General features: G+C 64.5%; 5 protein-coding genes across 5 annotated transcripts; 4 read left to right on the forward strand and 1 right to left on the reverse strand.

Annotated features, from left to right (window-relative positions):
* Window positions 1-1352: 1352 nt before the first annotated feature.
* On the forward strand, window positions 1353-3397 carry EMIHUDRAFT_201642 (hypothetical protein; the record flags this gene model as incomplete). The annotated part of the gene is made up of 2 exons (XM_005787880.1): window positions 1353-2138; window positions 2471-3397. The coding sequence occupies 2 exons, from the start codon at window positions 1353-1355 to the stop codon at window positions 3395-3397; spliced, it is 1713 nt and encodes a 570-aa protein (XP_005787937.1).
* A 4880-nt stretch (window positions 3398-8277) lies between these two features.
* EMIHUDRAFT_352110 (hypothetical protein) lies at window positions 8278-9643 on the forward strand. The gene is made up of 4 exons (XM_005787881.1): window positions 8278-8721; window positions 8998-9088; window positions 9155-9234; window positions 9309-9643. The coding sequence occupies exons 1-4, from the start codon at window positions 8296-8298 to the stop codon at window positions 9510-9512; spliced, it is 801 nt and encodes a 266-aa protein (XP_005787938.1). The 5' UTR covers window positions 8278-8295; the 3' UTR covers window positions 9513-9643.
* Window positions 9644-9814: 171 nt separating this feature from the next.
* Window positions 9815-10693, forward strand: EMIHUDRAFT_201646 (hypothetical protein; the record flags this gene model as incomplete). Its single annotated transcript, XM_005787882.1, has 2 exons — window positions 9815-10488; window positions 10618-10693. 2 exons carry the CDS (start codon window positions 9815-9817, stop codon window positions 10691-10693), a joined length of 750 nt encoding a protein of 249 aa, XP_005787939.1.
* A 3071-nt stretch (window positions 10694-13764) lies between these two features.
* On the forward strand, window positions 13765-14940 carry EMIHUDRAFT_201649 (hypothetical protein; the record flags this gene model as incomplete). The annotated part of the gene is made up of 3 exons (XM_005787883.1): window positions 13765-13811; window positions 13977-14229; window positions 14488-14940. The coding sequence occupies 3 exons, from the start codon at window positions 13765-13767 to the stop codon at window positions 14938-14940; spliced, it is 753 nt and encodes a 250-aa protein (XP_005787940.1).
* Window positions 14941-15253: 313 nt separating this feature from the next.
* Window positions 15254-15924, reverse strand: EMIHUDRAFT_352114 (hypothetical protein; the record flags this gene model as incomplete). Its single annotated transcript, XM_005787884.1, has 2 exons — window positions 15539-15924; window positions 15254-15517 (listed from the first exon to the last, which is right to left on the reverse strand). A coding segment is annotated over exon 1 (363 nt), but the record flags the coding sequence as incomplete, so codon positions are not given.
* Between the last annotated feature and the right edge of the window lie 205 nt (window positions 15925-16129).

Here is a 16129-nt window from a genome sequence, read left to right on the forward strand (position 1 = left end):
AGGAAGGTGAAATAGGCGGGTTAGTGGAGGGTGAGAGAGAGTGGGCAAAAGAGTTAGAAAGGAGATATGAGCAGAGACGGATTCTGACGGGAGGATGATATAGTAGAGAACAAATTAAGATAGTCGTACTCCTTGGGGGGGAGAAAACGAGGGCATAACGGCGGAGAGGCGTGCGGAGGCGGTGCCTCCGCGCCCGACTTGGAGTCGCGCATGTCTGAGAGGTTGACGTTGACTGCCGAGGAGGCCGAGGAGCAGTTGCTGCCGCCAGCGGGGTAGGGCGAGGGAGGGGACAGGGCTGAGAGAGGTGGTGTGTGGGACGCGTCGCAAGGCGGCCTCGCTGCCGCGCGGGGCTGGGCGCGCGCGTGCGACCCGGAGTGCGCCGCTCGCCCCCCCCCTCCCCCCCTCCCCCCTCCTTCCCCCCGCCACACACACACACCCGCCCCACCCCTTCCCTGCAGTGTGCGCGGTGCACCTGACCATCACCGACGCACACGAGGCGTGAGAGACGACGGACTGCGCGTGCGAGGCGTGCGAGGTGGCCGACGACTGGAACGATTTGACCGACGCGTGCCTGCGAGCGCGGGACCTGCACTGAGACGGGCGGGATGCGGCCATTCTGAGGGCCGCGGCGGCCCGGCGCGCACGAGTCAGTCTCTTCTGACGATGAGGCGTCGTTCAGGTTGCTCTGCCGCGGCGCCTGGTACCTGCGCTTCGTCTTGCGCGCCGGCGGAAGCTTGACCACAAACTCCTTGCTGCACTCACACCGGACGGTCGTCGGCGTGTCGTCCGGGAGCACCGCAGTGAGCCTCGCGCCACACGCTGGGCAGACGAACATGGCTGGGAAGTGGCCACTCGGGAGTGGCCCTCGGACGAGCAGGCCCCGGTCCGGGTCCTCGTTCTCGCGCGAGCACGGCCCGGAGAAGAGCATGCTGGTTGCAACCAGCCCCCGTCCACAATAGCAGGGGGCGGGCGAGAGAGCGCGACCAACGTGATTTTTTCTTGCTTTGCCGCCAACTCCCTCGAATCGCTCTCTGCCGCCTCCCTTTCCATTGACTCTTGCCGCCACCTCCTCTCCGCCCGCCTCGCCTCCGTCTTCGCTGCTCTCCTTGCCTCCGCCGTTCTCCTCGCCGCTTGCCTTGCCTCAGCCTCCGTCGCCCTTCGCGCCTGCTCCCTCGCGTCAGTCCTACGCTGTAGAGCTTCGCGTACAAGTCTTGTGGGGATATATATCCGCTGCATTCAGCATAAATGCCTTTGCATAAATGAAGAGGAAGATCACTTGAAAAGTCTGCTAACAAACCTAAAACTTGAAAATTTGGCCGAAATTGCGTCGACGAGCGCGCCTCTCTCTTGCCATGCTGCCACTCTGCACTGCGTCATTGGCCTCAGAAACATGCGACCTCAGCGCAAAGGTGTTCCGCGACCCACACATCAATTTCGCCTTCGGAGGTTCCGCCGACCTCCGCGGACACCACAACGCGCTCTACAACTTCCTGTCTGCGCCCGGCTTCTCCGTCAATGTAAAGACCGAAGCGGCTGTCTTCAAGATGCACGGCGGAGCCCTGACCATCAATGGCACTTTTCTCACTGAGGCGCACATCACCACGCAGCTCTCGCCGCAGAAGCTCGCCACCGCGTCATACTGGGCGTCCGAGCTGGATCCAAACAACTTTGGCTGGAGCGTGGTCAACGGCACCTGCGTCGGCCGCCCGTTCCGGTTCGGCCTCCACGGCCACAAGGCTTGTTTTGACTTCAAAATGTCGATGGACCACTCGAGCGCCACATTTGAGCTCGGAAATTGGACCGTCACGGTGCACGGCAGCCGCTCGTGCAAGGGCTGTCTGGTCGCGGGCCCCGAGCACCGTCTAGACATTGGCTTCACAGCGAGAGGCGACGCGCCGGCCCGCGACAGGCCGCACGGCATCGTTGGGCAGTCCTATGCCACGCCGGGGCTCGAGCGGCACGGCAAGAAGGACCTCTACCCTTTTTCAGGCTCCTACACCACCAGCGCCCAAGCCGAGGGCGCCATTGACGGCACGGCGTCAGATTATCAGGTAGCGAGCCCTTACGCGACCGACTTTGCCTTTTCGCGCTTCAACGCCGCCAGGGGCGCCCCCGCGTCTGCGGAAGCCACCGGCGGGGTCGACGCCTCGTCCATCGATCGCATCGCAGACCCCGCCGCCCATCTCTCTTCGCAGTCTCTCGCCGATTCTCGCTGCACCCTTCATGCCACCTCGCGGTCGTCCCACCCTCGTCGTTCTCTCCCTTGTCACTTCCTCCTCTGTCGCGTCGTTCTCTTCTGCCTCGTCCTGCGACGCCGCCGCCTGCCGGTCCCTTGTTCTCGCGGCTTCTTTCGCCTTTCGGCGCAACTCCGTCCTCCTCGCGGCGTATCCTGGCCCCTCGAGTCTATCGAGCTCCCCTCGCGCAAGGACCACATTTCTGACTCCCACTCCGATCATTTTCTCGCGAGCAGGATCTTGGAAACCGAGCCGATTTCTTTTGTCTGTACAAGCCAAACCCAGTGCGCCAGTCCCGCCAGCGTTCTCGCCAGCGCATGCTCCTCGACAACACTGCTCTGGTCACCGGCGCGAATCGCGGCATCGGCCTGGCGACTGCAGGCCGGCTCGCGGAGTTGGGTGCGAGCGTCGTCCTCGCCTGCCGTGATGAGTCCGCGTGCCGCGAGGCGGCTGCTGCCCTCTCGGTCAGAGGCCTGGCCGCCGAGCCGTACGCCGCGAGCTTCGACGCCGAGTGCCCGCGCAGCACGTCGGCGCTCGCCGCCGCGTGTGCATCCCTCCGCGTCGATCTCCTGGTCAACAACGCCGCCGTCTGCGAGCCAGGCTGGGGCCGCGATGTCGCCCTCCGCTCCTTTCGCACCAACGTGCTGGCGCCTGCCACCCTCACCCGCGCGGTGCTTCCCGGCATGTTGCGGCGACGGCGCGGCGCCGTCCTCCACGTCTCGTCTGGCGACGGCGAGCTCGTCTTCCTCTCGAGCGACCTCGCGCCGCGGCTGGCCGGCGCGGCCTCCGAGCGCGAGCTGCTGCGGCTCCTCGCGCGGCTAAGTCGCGGCCGCGACGGCTTCCGCTTCCCCGACCGGCCGCCCGCCCACGGGCCGACCCCCGCCTACTCTGTCTCCAAGGCGGCGCTCAATAGGCACACGCGGCTCGTCGGCGACGCGCTGCCGCGCGACGGCGGCGTGTGGGTCGGCGCCGCCTGCCCGGGTGACGTGCGGACGCGCATGTGCTCCTGCGAGCGTCACGAGGGTGTGGCCTCGCCCGAGAGCGCCGCGGACGACCTCGCCCGGCTCGCCGCTGGCGCGCTCGGCGGGGGAGGCGGCGAGGCGGCGGCGAGGCGGCTCGAGTCGGGACGGTTCTGGAGGGCGGGGAGGACGATACCATTTTAGCTGCCCTCTCTCGCCCTCTCTCGCCCTCTCTCGCCCTCTCTCGCCCTCTCTCGCGCCCTCTCTCCCCCACCTTCCTTTGTAGCGTGCGCCATTGACATATCGCTACAGCGACTCAACACAAAATACACGGATTAAGGCGCTCACACAGAGCGGAGCGAGCGGGTGAGCGGCGAGGGCCGAGGCGTGGCTAGGGGGCCCACAGCAAAATCCGCCACTGTGGGATTTCGCGCCCAAAGCTTGACTCTGAAAAGCTCGCATATCCCTGCGGTGAGCGCTGTGGTCGCCGCAGACTGGCTCCGACTTGACGGCGGCATGGAGACGTGATGCCTCCATGCCGCCGTCGAGTCAAAATCGACATGCGAGTCGATCTTTGGCCCGCCAGAGGGATATGCGGCGTTTCGGGCGACAAGCAGCGCTGCGACCGCGAAGTGGCGGTGGACATGCTCCCACGGTGCCGACGCAGCGCCGGAGTGGCCGGTGCTGCTCGCCGCGACCACGACGGCTACTCCGATGCTCCGGGCCGGCCCGTTCTACCCGACGGTGGCACTCTTCCACGTCTCGCTCACGCTGAGAAAAATTCTGAAACGGCGTGCAGCAGAGTCGCCGACGAGTCGGTCCGCGTGCCTCCTCGTGTCCCGTACCGTTCTCACACATCCATAAACTCACTTTGGCCTCACTAAAGCGAAGGCCGAATCCTTAATCCTCAGATTTTAGATTAGGACGCTGTGGGCCCTCTAGCGTGGCCGGACCGCGGACGAGAGAGCCGGCGACACAAATTCTCACAAAACGTATAGTGAAGTAGTTTATACGGCTTGCTGCAAATCGTGCAACGTGGGCGGCGAGGGCCACTGAGGGGGTGTGTCATGAAGTCAACACAATGTGGCCACTCGTTTTCGTTTGAGACGCTTGAGACGGACCAGAGAGACCGCAGAGACGGGGAGCTCCGTGTCGGCGTTGCCCTCCCCCTCCCGGCGCCCTCGCTCCCTGCGAAAAGGCAGAAGCTCCTAGTATGGGAGGTCATCTGCCTACCGCGAGAGCGACCCAACTCGTCGACATCGTCCGATGGTTGTTTGTGCCTCAAAGTCAGCCTTCGGAGGCTATCGTGGGATCGAGCCGGCGGTGCCGTGACATGTGGGTTTCTCGATTTCTGTTTTCGACTCTCTATTCGCGCCGTACGCAGTTTTCGAGGGCAGAGGACGCGTTTGGCGGGTGTACAACGCGGTCAACGACGTCTCCCTCGAGTGAGATGATGAAGAGGGGGGACGACACTGCTCCAGCAGCGTGCACCTACCTCGATCCTGTACCGTGTTTGTTAGGACCCCCCCCAATGAACACACCAGTGAGTGAGGGAGGGCGAGACGATCGAGGGGTTCCGTACCATGCGGAATCGACCCTATCCAGTGCTCAAGTGCTCAACGCGGTCACGCATGAAGAGAGAGAGAGAAGTTGCTTTTCCAAAATCTCTCTCTCGCTCGCATGAACCAAAAACTGTCTGCTTACAGTCTGTTGCGGGCATTAAGAAAGCGTCCCATTAAGAAACCCTACCAAGCAATTTCCGCGAAAATCTAAGAAACCACGGCGCGCCGCAGGCGCGGCCCCAAGAAAGGGCCCACACACGAGTGTGAACAGGAGCCCCGCTCAAATTTTCTCCTCGCCTGCGGCGCGCGCACTTGTCATTTTGCCCAAGTCTGCGGTGTTCTGGGCGGTGTGGATGGAGGTGTGTGCGTCTTCCTGTCATCCCAAGACTGCTGACTGGCGCATCGGTCCAGCGCTTCCTTCTTGTCATTTTACCTAAAAATTCCTAGATCCCGGCTGACTGTAACCCCCAAATTAGCGAAAATTCGTGCCGTCGGGGCACTGCCACTGGACGCGGTCCGTCGCGGATCCCACAGCCGCGGATCACTCGAACGCGGAATCGGCCAGGGATCATGAGCGGCTCGGGGAATGCCGCCTGCGCTTCCGCAATTGTCATCAAGGATCCTCATCTAAACTTTGCCTTCGGCGGCAAGGCCGACTTTCGCGGCCGACACAACGCGTTGTACAACTTCCTCTCAACCCCCAGTCTGTCGGTCAACGTAAAGATAGAGGAGGCTATCTTCACTCTCGGTCCCGTCTCTTCAGCCTCCTCTTCCTTCAGTCCTCGTCCCTGTGAGCTCGCTTGGGCGCGCTTGTAGGTTCTGGCGACGGGCTCTTGACCGTTAATGGCACCTACCTCACCGAGGCACACCTTGTGGCGAAGCTCCAAGCCGGCTACACCGCCCAGGCGTCGTTCTGGGGGTCTGAGCTCAAACATGACAACTGGGGGTGGGACATCGTCAATGGCACATGCGGGGGGCGCCGGTTTAAATTCGGCAAGCATGGGACTCAAAAGTGCCTCGAGCTCTCAATGTCAATGGGGCACTCCGCCGCAACTTTCGTGCTGCCCGACTGGACCGTCAAAGTCAGCGCCGACCACGTGTACAATCGGATTTCGGGCCCCGAGCATCGGCCCGCCGTCCAGATGCGAATACATAGAAGCCCTTCTCTCGAGCACAGGCACGACCCCTGTACTCGTTAGCTGCCTCACCCCCCTCATCCCCTCCACCGTGCAGGATCGACGTGCGCTGCACCGACCCTCGCTGCCGCCACCATCGCACTAGCGGACCACAACACAACTCAGCAAGGCTCTGATGCTGCAGGTGGGCTTCACAGCCAATGGCGACGCGATTGCGCGCTCCATCCCCCACGGCCTCATCGGTCTGCGTACCAGCGGGGCGACGGCGTCTTCGCGGCAAGTGGACGGGGTCGGCGCGTATCACGGCGTTCGACGGCACGTGCGTCACCGCGGTACACTTCGGCATGCTGCGCCCGCTGACGCGCGGCACGCGCCTCGCCACCGACTACGCCGAGGCGACGAAGAGGAGGGCTAAAGCCGCGGCGTGCGAGACCAACAACTTCGACTTCATGACGTGGGCGTCGAGCACGCGCGGCGGCATCGGGCACGAGGCGGCGGCGTGGTTCACCACCAACTCTTCGCCACTAAGATTGCTCGGGCATCCTCCGACAGCGAGCGATGGCGGATCAGCGGTGAGCGCAAGCGCTTCCTGCAAGAGCACTCGGCCATCGTCACGAGACGCAACTTTGCCATCTTCGGCTACAACGCGCAGGCGCCCCAGTAACAGTTTGAGTAGGGACGGGCGGAGGGAGGCGGGCGCTAAGCACGGACTACTACGTGCCGGAGGTTCGAGGACGACTACTCGCCGCCTGGGTCGCTCGGGGCGCGCGGCTCCGTCGAGGACCGGGCGCGCCCCCCACCCGGCGCGGCGTAGGTCCCACTCTGACGCAAAAAGAGGGGAGGCACGGACGATAGCCCAATCCATCATCCATCAACTACATTCATCTTCTGGTGCTTAGCCCCGTGCAACAGCGGTCCGGCAGGCTGCCCCCAAGGCCCCCCGGGCCGCTGCGGGTTTGGGAGTTATGCTTAGGCACAGCTTCGGCGATGGCAGCCCCTCTCTGGGGGTTGCATCACTGGCGCCCTCCCGCCCACAGTACGGCCACTGCCATCGCGGAGCCGCGAGGCGCGTCCGCTGCTGCCCATTCGCCACCCTTGTCCCGCGCCGGACTGCCGATCCTTTTCTCTAGGCCTCGACAGGTCGACAGGCCTACCCCTCGACAGCAGCTCGACACACCCTCGACACCGGGCCTCGACACCTTGACACCAGGGCTCAGGTCTGGTGTTTATTAGCTCCGAGTAGAGGGGGCGCTCCGCAGCTAGGGGAAACCCGGAGCGCGGACTAACCCTCGGAGAACCGTGTTTACTTTACGGCCCTTTCCCTGCGAACGAGCACCGGGTCCCCCAGGGCTAGGGCTCTCTAGCCCGCAACCCGATGCCCATGCCGATGCCGATCATCTGGCCCGCTGGGTGCGCTTCTTAGCTCCCCGGCCCTGGATGTGAGGTTGATGACTGCACTCCAAGTGCTCCAAGTTCAGCAGGATCCGGGCCGTCGGATGCACTCTACCTCACTGGGCCTGAGTACACCTACCTACCTATTGCGGACCGCGCCAACCGCCAGGGCCCAGGCTCCGTGCCCCACCTACCTACCTCTTCCCAGGCCGCGCAGCGAAGCAAAAAATACCCGTTAGTTAGCCCTCTGTGAATAGGCTCCCAGCGCCCGGGCGCGTTCGCCGGCGCTGCCGTCCCGGGCGCCGCCGCCGCGGGTTTCGCCGCCGACTCCGTCTCGGCTGGCGTCCCAACCGCAGGCGACTCGTCTGGCATGGCCCCGTTCGCGGCTAACCGCGCCGTCTCCCGCGCGAGCGAACGAAGCGGTATTTTACCCCCCCCCCCCCCCCACCACCACCACAGTCACACCACCAAACAAACAAAACATTCTGTGTCTCCACCACCACCACCTACCTACCGATTGCGGGGCCCTCCCTCTGGGGCGGTCAAATCCGGACCTACCAGCTACCTACCTATTGCATAGGGTCTGATTGATTGATAGGAAGGCGAAACACAGTCCGACCAACGACTGGGACACCAAGCTCCAAGGGTCTGTCCGTGTTGAGGGCTGGGCAATAAGAACAAAAAACTCAGGCGAGGCGGGGGGGGGCGCGGGTGCGGGGTGCGGTGCGGTGCGAGTGTGTGCGTGTCATGTGGCTACAGCAAGTGTCCATCCGTCTGTATGAAAAAAACAAAAAAAAGAACGTCCGGCGCTATCGACGCACCATGCCGCTCCGAGTCGGCTTTATCGGCCTCGGCGCGATGGGACTGCCGATGGCACTCAACGTGCTCGACGAGGGCCACGTTGTAAAGGCGTTTGACGTAGCGTCCTCAGCGGTCGACGCCGCTGTCGCCAAGGGATGCACCGCCGCGGCCTCTCCTCGCGATGCAGCCACCGGACGACGTGCTGGTGACGATGGTGCCAAACGACCGGGTGCTGAAGCAGGTCGTCTGCGATGAGTCGACCGGTGTGCTGAGCGCCGCTCAGGCCAACAGCCTCGTGCACGTCTCGTGTTCAACGGTGCACCCGGACACCTCCCGGGAGCTTGCGGCGCTGCACGAAGCAAACGGGCTGAGGTTTGTCGGCGCGCCCATCTTTGCACGAGCCGATGGCGTCGCACGGCGGCTCGCGTCCTTCTGTGTCGGCGGCAAGGACGGCGCGGTGCAGAGCGCGCTCCCGGTGCTTGAGGCCAACTGCGGCGCGGGCGGCGTCTTCCGCTTCGGGGAGGACGCGGGCGCGGGGAATGTCGTCAAGCTGGCCGGCAACTTCATGATCGCTTCGGCGATCGAGTCATGTGCTGAGGCGCTCTCCCTGGCGGAAAAGTCGGGCCTGGAGAGGGAGGCGAGGGGTAGGCGAGAGAAGGGCGAGGGGTGGGCCAGGTGTGGGCGAGGTGCGGGCGTGTGGGCGAGTAGTCGATGGCAGGTTGGGCCGAGAGAGCGGGAGAGAGCGGGAGAGAGCGGGAGAGAGCGGGAGAGAGCGGTAGAGAGAGAGGGAGAGGGAGAGGGAGCGGGAGCGGGAGCGGGAGCGGGAGCGGGAGCGGGAGCGAGGGCGAGGGAGCGAGTGTAGCAGGCGCTGCCGGCGTCGCTCAGCCACTCCTCCGCGCACCGAGCTTCGCAGGCCGTCATGTCGATGCTACACTCCACTATCTTCGACTGCCTCATCTACCGCGGCTACGGCGACCGCGTCGCGCAGCGCTGCCACCACCCCGGCACGCCCTGCCCGGCCCCAGCTCGAGCCGCGGACGGTGTCTCCTCACCCCTCTCGCTGCGAGCAGGCGAGCCTCTGGTCGGGCCGGGCTTCCAGCTCGATCTCGGACTCAAGGACGTCACACTCGCCCTCGACGTGGCGGCAAAGGTGCACCACCGCCACCACAGACGGCCTAGGCCGCGGCTTGCGAGGACGCCCGCCCGCCCCACGCACGACCGCAGGTGCAGGCGCCGATGCCCGTCGCTTCCCTGCTGCGCGACCGCTTCCTCGGCGCGACCGCGCGGGGCCGCGGCCACATGGACTGGTCGGCCATCGGGCTCAGTGTGTCTGAGGACGCGGGCGTTGACGTGTCGGAGAGCCTCGCCCTGCCGCCAAAGAAGCGCAAGCTCGCGGCCGGCGGCGCGGAGACGAGGGAGGTAGCCTAAAACCCCATCTTGCACGTCTTAGGAGGTGGGACGTGGGGCCCCAGATAGTTCCAGGCGTATACGCGGGAGTCTGCCTCCAACTGTTCCACCGGGGAGGATTTTCTCTGGCCCTGGTGTGAGAAGGTAACAGGGTACTTTCCGCTGAAACTCGCGCGTCCCAACCAGCCGGAGAGATCAGCGGGGCGCATCCTCATCTACAATCATACAGGACCCGGCCTCCGAGCGCCCACCAAGCACACAGCTAGTCGCCGCACCGGAGAAGTTCAGATTACGCTCTCTAGATGGGATCTATCTCCTCCAAAATGCGCTCGAGCGCGGACACCGTCCGCGGCGAGGCAGAGGGCGCCATCAAGCGGAGCAAGCTGGCAGACTTGAGAGTGCGCAAGGCGGAGCGTGACGGCGCCATTGCGATGCGCATGGCGGTGCTCCGCGACCAGCTCCACTTCTCGCTCGCCTTTTACGTCTCCCTAGTCGTCGCGACGGGTCTCCGGTGCATCCATCGCCGCCGGCTGGAGGGGTTGCCGCTGAGCTCGCTGCCCCTGTTTGCGGGCCCATTTATCTTTGCGTACAACGTCGATGCGGCATATGGGAACAAGGTTGAACGGCTCAACATGGAGGCGCAGACCATCCTGCGCACAGAGGCGCATTGGTTCAACCAGCCGATGATTTTGCCTACCTTCCTTGAGCCCGAGTACCGCAAGATGCGAGAGGAGAATAATCGGCGCCTACACTCAGCGGGGATGCCGCCCGAGAGCGACTGGGCCACGTTCCGATCAGCGATCAGCGACGATGAGGTGTGGCAGTTCGCAGCGCCTCTGAGCAAGCTGATGCACGAAAGCCTCGCCGATGACGTAAACGTGGACCCCGAGCGAGGCCTGCTAGGGTTGATGCGCAATCGAATCGTCTCGATCGTGAGGGCAGCTGATGGGCATGCGACCTTTACAGCACGCACCGCGCTCGACCCGCCCGACGTGACGTTGCGCACCCACGCAAGCGTCTATGCACCTACGCAATGGGCCGACTCGCTACCTCCCCCGCCTGATCTCGTCCCAGACCATCCGCGCCGCAAGGTGTAGTGAGACCCAAGGCGAGGGTCTGCCCGCAGGCGCGTTGTATATCTCGAGGCGGTGCCGGCGCCGAACCTGTCCGCTGTCGGACCAAAGACAGCGTTGAAATCCTAATAGTAAGTCCAATGCGCTTCTCCATCAAGTACGTGAACAGAAGGTGCGCATACAAACGGGCAAAACAGGTTGAAACGACTGCTTCGGCGGCCCTCGATCCTGTACCGTGTGTGTTATGTCTTATGACCCACCCAATGAACACAAGAAGAAGAAAATGAACCGCCCAGTGAGAGAGGGCGAGAGACGATCGTCCGATCGAGGGGTCCCCCGCGTACCATGCGGAATCGACCCTATCCAGTAAAGGTGCTCAAGGTTGAAAGGTAGGAGCGTCCCTGATCAGAAGGAGTGGCCGACTACGGAGATTGAACGTAGCTCATCGGAAAAGGCGGGAGCGCCGTGAATTGGCTGAGGGGACGGACGACCACCAAGTTTAGCACATTATGCGCCTCGCGCTCGTCGGTGGCGCGGTCGCTGTGGGCGCGATTGCGGCCCGCGCGCTCGTGCGCAGGATGACTGGCCAAGCCTCTAACTCTGCGAAGTTGCGCCTTCGCCTACGAGGTGGAGGTGGAGACACAGAGATGCTGAAGAAGGCGTCCCTCGTATGCCCATGGGGCGGCTGGCTGGCACTCAAGCTCTCCAAATCGCGGCCCCCGACAGCGCCCGTCTCGACCCCATTCATGTTCCTTTTTACCCATCTCACAGTAGAGAGGTGTCCGTTTTTATTTATTTATTTAGGTATGATATTGGTTGCAAAATCTGTAAATCTCCCGAAGGTAGCTAACCCAACCAAACGAGGTGCGCCAAAGAGGCACATTGCCGCTCCAGTCGTTGACCACGGACGTGCGTACGTGAAAAGGATTCGCGCCGCCGGGGAAGCAGCACCCTCGAGGCAGCACCCGACGCGTCTACGGCATTTGAGCACCTCGCCACGCCGGAGAGCGGGCCTCCTCGTGGGCGTCTCGTTTGTCCGCCTCTTGCCAACCGGGAGAAGCACAGCGCAACACGAATGGAGTCTTTTTCTTCTTTTACCTGCGTCTCTCATGCCCGAACAACAGAGACGGGTACCGCCGCAGGTCCCACACTAGTGTTATCTCCCCTCCGTCTATGTTCCACTTCCACTTGAACGCCGCCCCGGCCTCGTCCTCCTCGGCCCCGCTCTCCGTCGCCGAGGCCCTGACAGCAACGCGATGGCCCAATGCGCCGATGCGCTCGGCTCTCCATGCTCTGTGCCTCACCGCGTCGCGGCGGAGGCGGCGAGCACCTCGTGTGCCAGCGGCCCCCGCGGCCGCCGCCACCACGTAGTCCTCGTCTTCCATTTGCGGCGGGCGCCCGGCAGCCAGCGGCAGCCGGCGGCAGCCAGGTGCAGCCAGCGGCAGCGAACGCAGTACCACGCAATTCGCCGCCCTCGTCCCGCCAACTCGTACCCCCCCCCCCCCCCCCAATCTTCTGGTTCCACTTCCTACATACATATTGTTATATTGTATAAACGAGGAGCGAGGTCTAGCGTGTGTGAACACTCAGCGGTGGGTCACTTCACCCTTTCCCCGAAGCTTTCAAGCTTGGCGATGCAGCCGCGGAGCAGCTCGAGGTTGTACTCGCGCACCGACCCGGAGTCGACAGCCCCGGGCCTCGGCGCTCGCGCATGCAGCCAGTTGGGAGGCGTCTGCCCTGCGGGCAAGCATCCGCTCCAGGTCGGCTTGCCGCACGGGATGGACACGACTACGCACCGATCGTTGAGTAATCCGCCGAGAGCGGAGTACATCGACTCGGTCGACATCATGAACAGGTCGCTCCGGGAAAACGCGGCTAGCGCACTACCCCACGGCGCCGCGCTGGGGTAGTGAATGTGCGCCCCGAGCCGGGTCAGATTCTCGCCGAGGCGGGAGCGCTCTGTGAAGACGTGCACGTCTGCGTCCGGCCGCAAATGTCTCACCAGCGCGATGAGCTCGGCAAACACCTATGGCGGTTCGCAGTCAGTGTCGTGCGGCTCCGACCAACCACCCCATGCGCCCGCACTGTGCATGCCTCGAGTCCGATAAAGCGGAAGCCCCGAGAAACGTCTCCGCGCCGGATGTGCACCGCCACAGCCAGAGGGCGCAGACCTCCCTGCGCAGCGGGCAGGCGGCCGCGCGCAAAGAAGGAAGGCAGCTGCTGGACGCACCGTGGCCGCTGAGCCCGGAGCTGCGCAACGAAGCGGGGGTCGACTAGCGGCACGGAGCCCGACGGCGTGGGTGGCGGAGAGAAAGCCCACGACGGAGGCGTGATCATCCGAGAGAGCTCATGCGGAACAGGCTGGACGTAGATCGCCTCTTCACGGCTTGACGCAGCCTTGGTGAGAGCCGTGTAGTCACGAGGCAACGTCCTCGCCCGAAGACCGACGATCGAGCGGAGCTGCGTTGTAATCGTGATACCACTTGCTCGACGGTCGGGGGGCGAAGTGGACAGCCTTTCGCCCGATTGGTCGTCAAATGTGGCGACAGGAAGGCAGGCAAAGGCCTGCGCGATGGCGTCAAAGTTATTCACCTCCTGGTGTCTGGCATTGCGAGCGCTGAGCCTCTCTGCACGAGGGAAGACGACCCCGCCGTAGCTCATGTTGAGCTGGAGCGCAAACGCCGCCCACTGCAGCATGTTTACTACAATCTGCCCTGGCCCATCCGCCCGGCGAGGGTGGAAGAGCCAAACGCCGCCGTGCTGCCGTAGCCACGAGTCGGAGCAGTTGTCGGCGCGACTCCCACAGAGCATACCGTAGAGGGCCCTCAAACTGAGCACCGGGTGCGCCTGCACCGCTCGAGCGCACACGCGTGGCGTGAACGCGCGCGGATGTGAGTGTGCAGACTATACTCGAGCGCGTCGGAGAGTGTTTCAGTTTAATCATATCGAATGATATCCCGAAACGTAAGGAATTCACACTCGCTAGCGTCCGCCCTTCTGAAGGCGGCGCTTTTCTTTTTTTAGCACATATACATGTGTGTATGTCTCCTTCACGCGCAGCGGTCCTGGTAGCAAGCGCGTCGCTCGTCGTCATCGTTCTGAGCCTCCGCCGCCGCACGCCCAGCAGCGCCAAGCACCGCCGCAGGTCGACGGCTGCCGCGCCACCGAAAGTGTCTCGCGGTCCGAATGGGCTTGAGAGGATGGCTGGCGGTAACCCAGCAGGCGAGCCGTGTCCGTCCATTGCCCGGTTCGGCAAGTGCAACAAGCGTGCTTGCTCCTACTCGCACCAGCTTGCCCATGCCCTCTCGGCCAGAGGCGGCGGCGGTGGCGATGCGACGGGCAGCGGCGGCGGCGGCGGCGGCGGCAGCGGCAGCGGAAAGCCGCGGCGCGGCGGCCAATCGGCTCTGCGCAGTCGCTTCTACGCAAAGAGCGCGGACGGGCTCCTCCCGTGCAGCCTCCGCTTTGTGGACCGCTTCCTGCGCTGGGAGTGCGGCCGCCACCTCCTCGGGCTCGGCCTCTTCCCCGACGCGAAGGAGATCTCCGAGTCGGTCGCGTGCCTGCAGGCGGTGCTCGAGCACTGCGCACAGCACGCCTTCTCGCCCGCGAGCGGCGACACGCTCGTCGTCTGCGTCGGCGACGGCCGCACGCCGCGCACGGCGGCCCTGGTGGCGATGCGTTCGCGGTGGGACTGCGTGTCCATCGACCCGGCGCTAGCTGGCCTCGAGCCGCCGGCCGCCGGAGAAGAGGGGGAGGGCGGCAGCGGCGATGGCGGCAGCAGTGGCGGCGGCGAGTGCGACAGCCGCTGCGGAGAGTGCAGCGACGGGGACCCCGCCGCCGAGCCTCTGGCGCGGCTCGAGAAGGTTGCGCAAGCGCGGCGGGGCGGCGGCGGAGGCGGCGCGCCCAAGCCGCTTCCGGTGCCCAAGGAGCTGAGGCACGCCAACCTGCTCTCCCAGGAGGCGAGCGACGCAGCGCGCGCGCAGCGGGCGCGGCTGCGGACGGAGCTCCGCTCGATCGCGCGGCTGCGGCTGCTGTCGTGCCGAGCCGAGGAGGCTGCTGTCTGGGTGGCTGCGCGCGTCACCTCGGTGGTTGTGATGCTTCCGCACGCGCACGTCACGCCCGACGAGGCGCTCGGCTGCCTGCGCTTCGGCGGCGAGCGAGAGCGGGGGTCGGCCGTCCCGGCCATTGCGGTGGTGCAGCTCCCTTGCTGCGGCTACGTCTGGCACGGCACCGCTCTGGGGCAGCCGCCCGACGTCGAGAGGCTGGACGGGCGGATCTGCGCCGCAGCGCGGACGGTGCGGGTGTGGAGGGACGTGTCGGCGCACTTCAACTTTGGCGCCTCCGCGCGCGGGCTGGGCGCGAGGACCGCGGGAGGGTAGCGTTGGCCGTTCTCTCCGTTGGCGTTGCGTCTTGCGTGATACACACACACAGTATATTCGGAAATGATATCTTAGAGATTGCGCGGCGCACGGCTCGAGCTCGGACGACGACGAGCGGCGTGACACGTGACACGCGTCATTTCAGGCCGGACGTCTGCCTCGCAGACGCTCAGCGAGGAGTGAGCAGTGACGAGTGCGTGTGTGTCTGTGACTGCAGTCCAGTGTGTGAGTGAGAGTGTGTGTCGGTCGTCTGTCGAGGAACACGTCGTACGAGACTACGAGGACCGGGCGGGCCTTTGATCCCGCAAACACCAATATAAAGGCATCATCAAAAAGAGACACTCCCTGAACTAGTGTGCGCGAGACTCGCGCGTTCCGACGACGACACTCGGAGCCGCGGGCCACAGCCTATGGGCCCGCAAAGTGGGTGCTGCTGCTGGGTCGGAGGGCTTCGGTGCACATCAATACCCGTAGCCGCCGCCGCCGCCGTACCCTCCCATTTGCTGCGGCATCCCGCCGCCCATGCCGCCGCCCATGCCCGCGCCGTACACCACCATCGCGTTGGGGTCGCCCGCGCCGTAGTCCGAGTAGCCCGACGCGAGCGCCTCCTCCGCCTTCTTCTTCTCCTCCGCCGCCGCCTCCTCCTTCTTCCGCTCCTTCTCGACCAGCGTGTCGAGCTTATTCGTGATCTCGCGCATAGTCTGCACCATGAAGGGCATCGCAAAGTCGTTCAGGTTGTTGCGCCAGGCGAGCTCCATCACGACGTCGGGCCGCAGCTGCGCGTAGCACGTGTAGAGCGCCGCGGCAAAGCACGTGTTGAGCTTCTGCTCCACGAAGAAGTTGATGAGCTCCTCGGCGATGGCCGAGTCGCCCGACTCGGCCGTCGTCTCGATGGCCTCGTCCCACACCTTGTCCTTCTTGGACAGCTCCACCGACTTGGACCACTTCTTCGCGCGCTTGTAGAGCATGGCGCCGATGCGGCGGAACTGCAGCAGCGAGTGCTTCTCGCACATCTGCGCCATCTCGACCTGGTCGAAGTTGTCGAAGGTGACGACGCCCTTGGCGAGCGCCTCGTGGTCCTCGTCCTCGACGTACAGCGCGTAGAGCGCGTCGTTCACCTCCTTGATGTTTGCGGGCTGCGTCGTAAGCAGGTACGGCTTCACGAGCGGCAGGTGGCCCGCGCGCTTCA

The sequence above is a fragment of the Emiliania huxleyi genome (genome assembly GCF_000372725.1).
Source record: "Emiliania huxleyi CCMP1516 chromosome Unknown EMIHUscaffold_14, whole genome shotgun sequence".
In the NCBI taxonomy this organism is placed as follows: domain Eukaryota; phylum Haptophyta; order Isochrysidales; family Noelaerhabdaceae; genus Emiliania; species Emiliania huxleyi.

Coding starts and splice junctions, on each gene's coding strand:
- EMIHUDRAFT_352110 (XM_005787881.1), top strand. CDS start 8,296: ATGGTGCCAAACGACCGGGTGCTGAAGCAGGTCGTCTGCGATGAGTCG. Junction 8,722..8,997: donor AGTCGGGCCTGGAGAGGGAG/GCGAGGGGTAGG, acceptor CGAGCTTCGCAG/GCCGTCATGTCGATGCTACA. Junction 9,089..9,154: donor GCAGCGCTGCCACCACCCCG/GCACGCCCTGCC, acceptor CGCTGCGAGCAG/GCGAGCCTCTGGTCGGGCCG.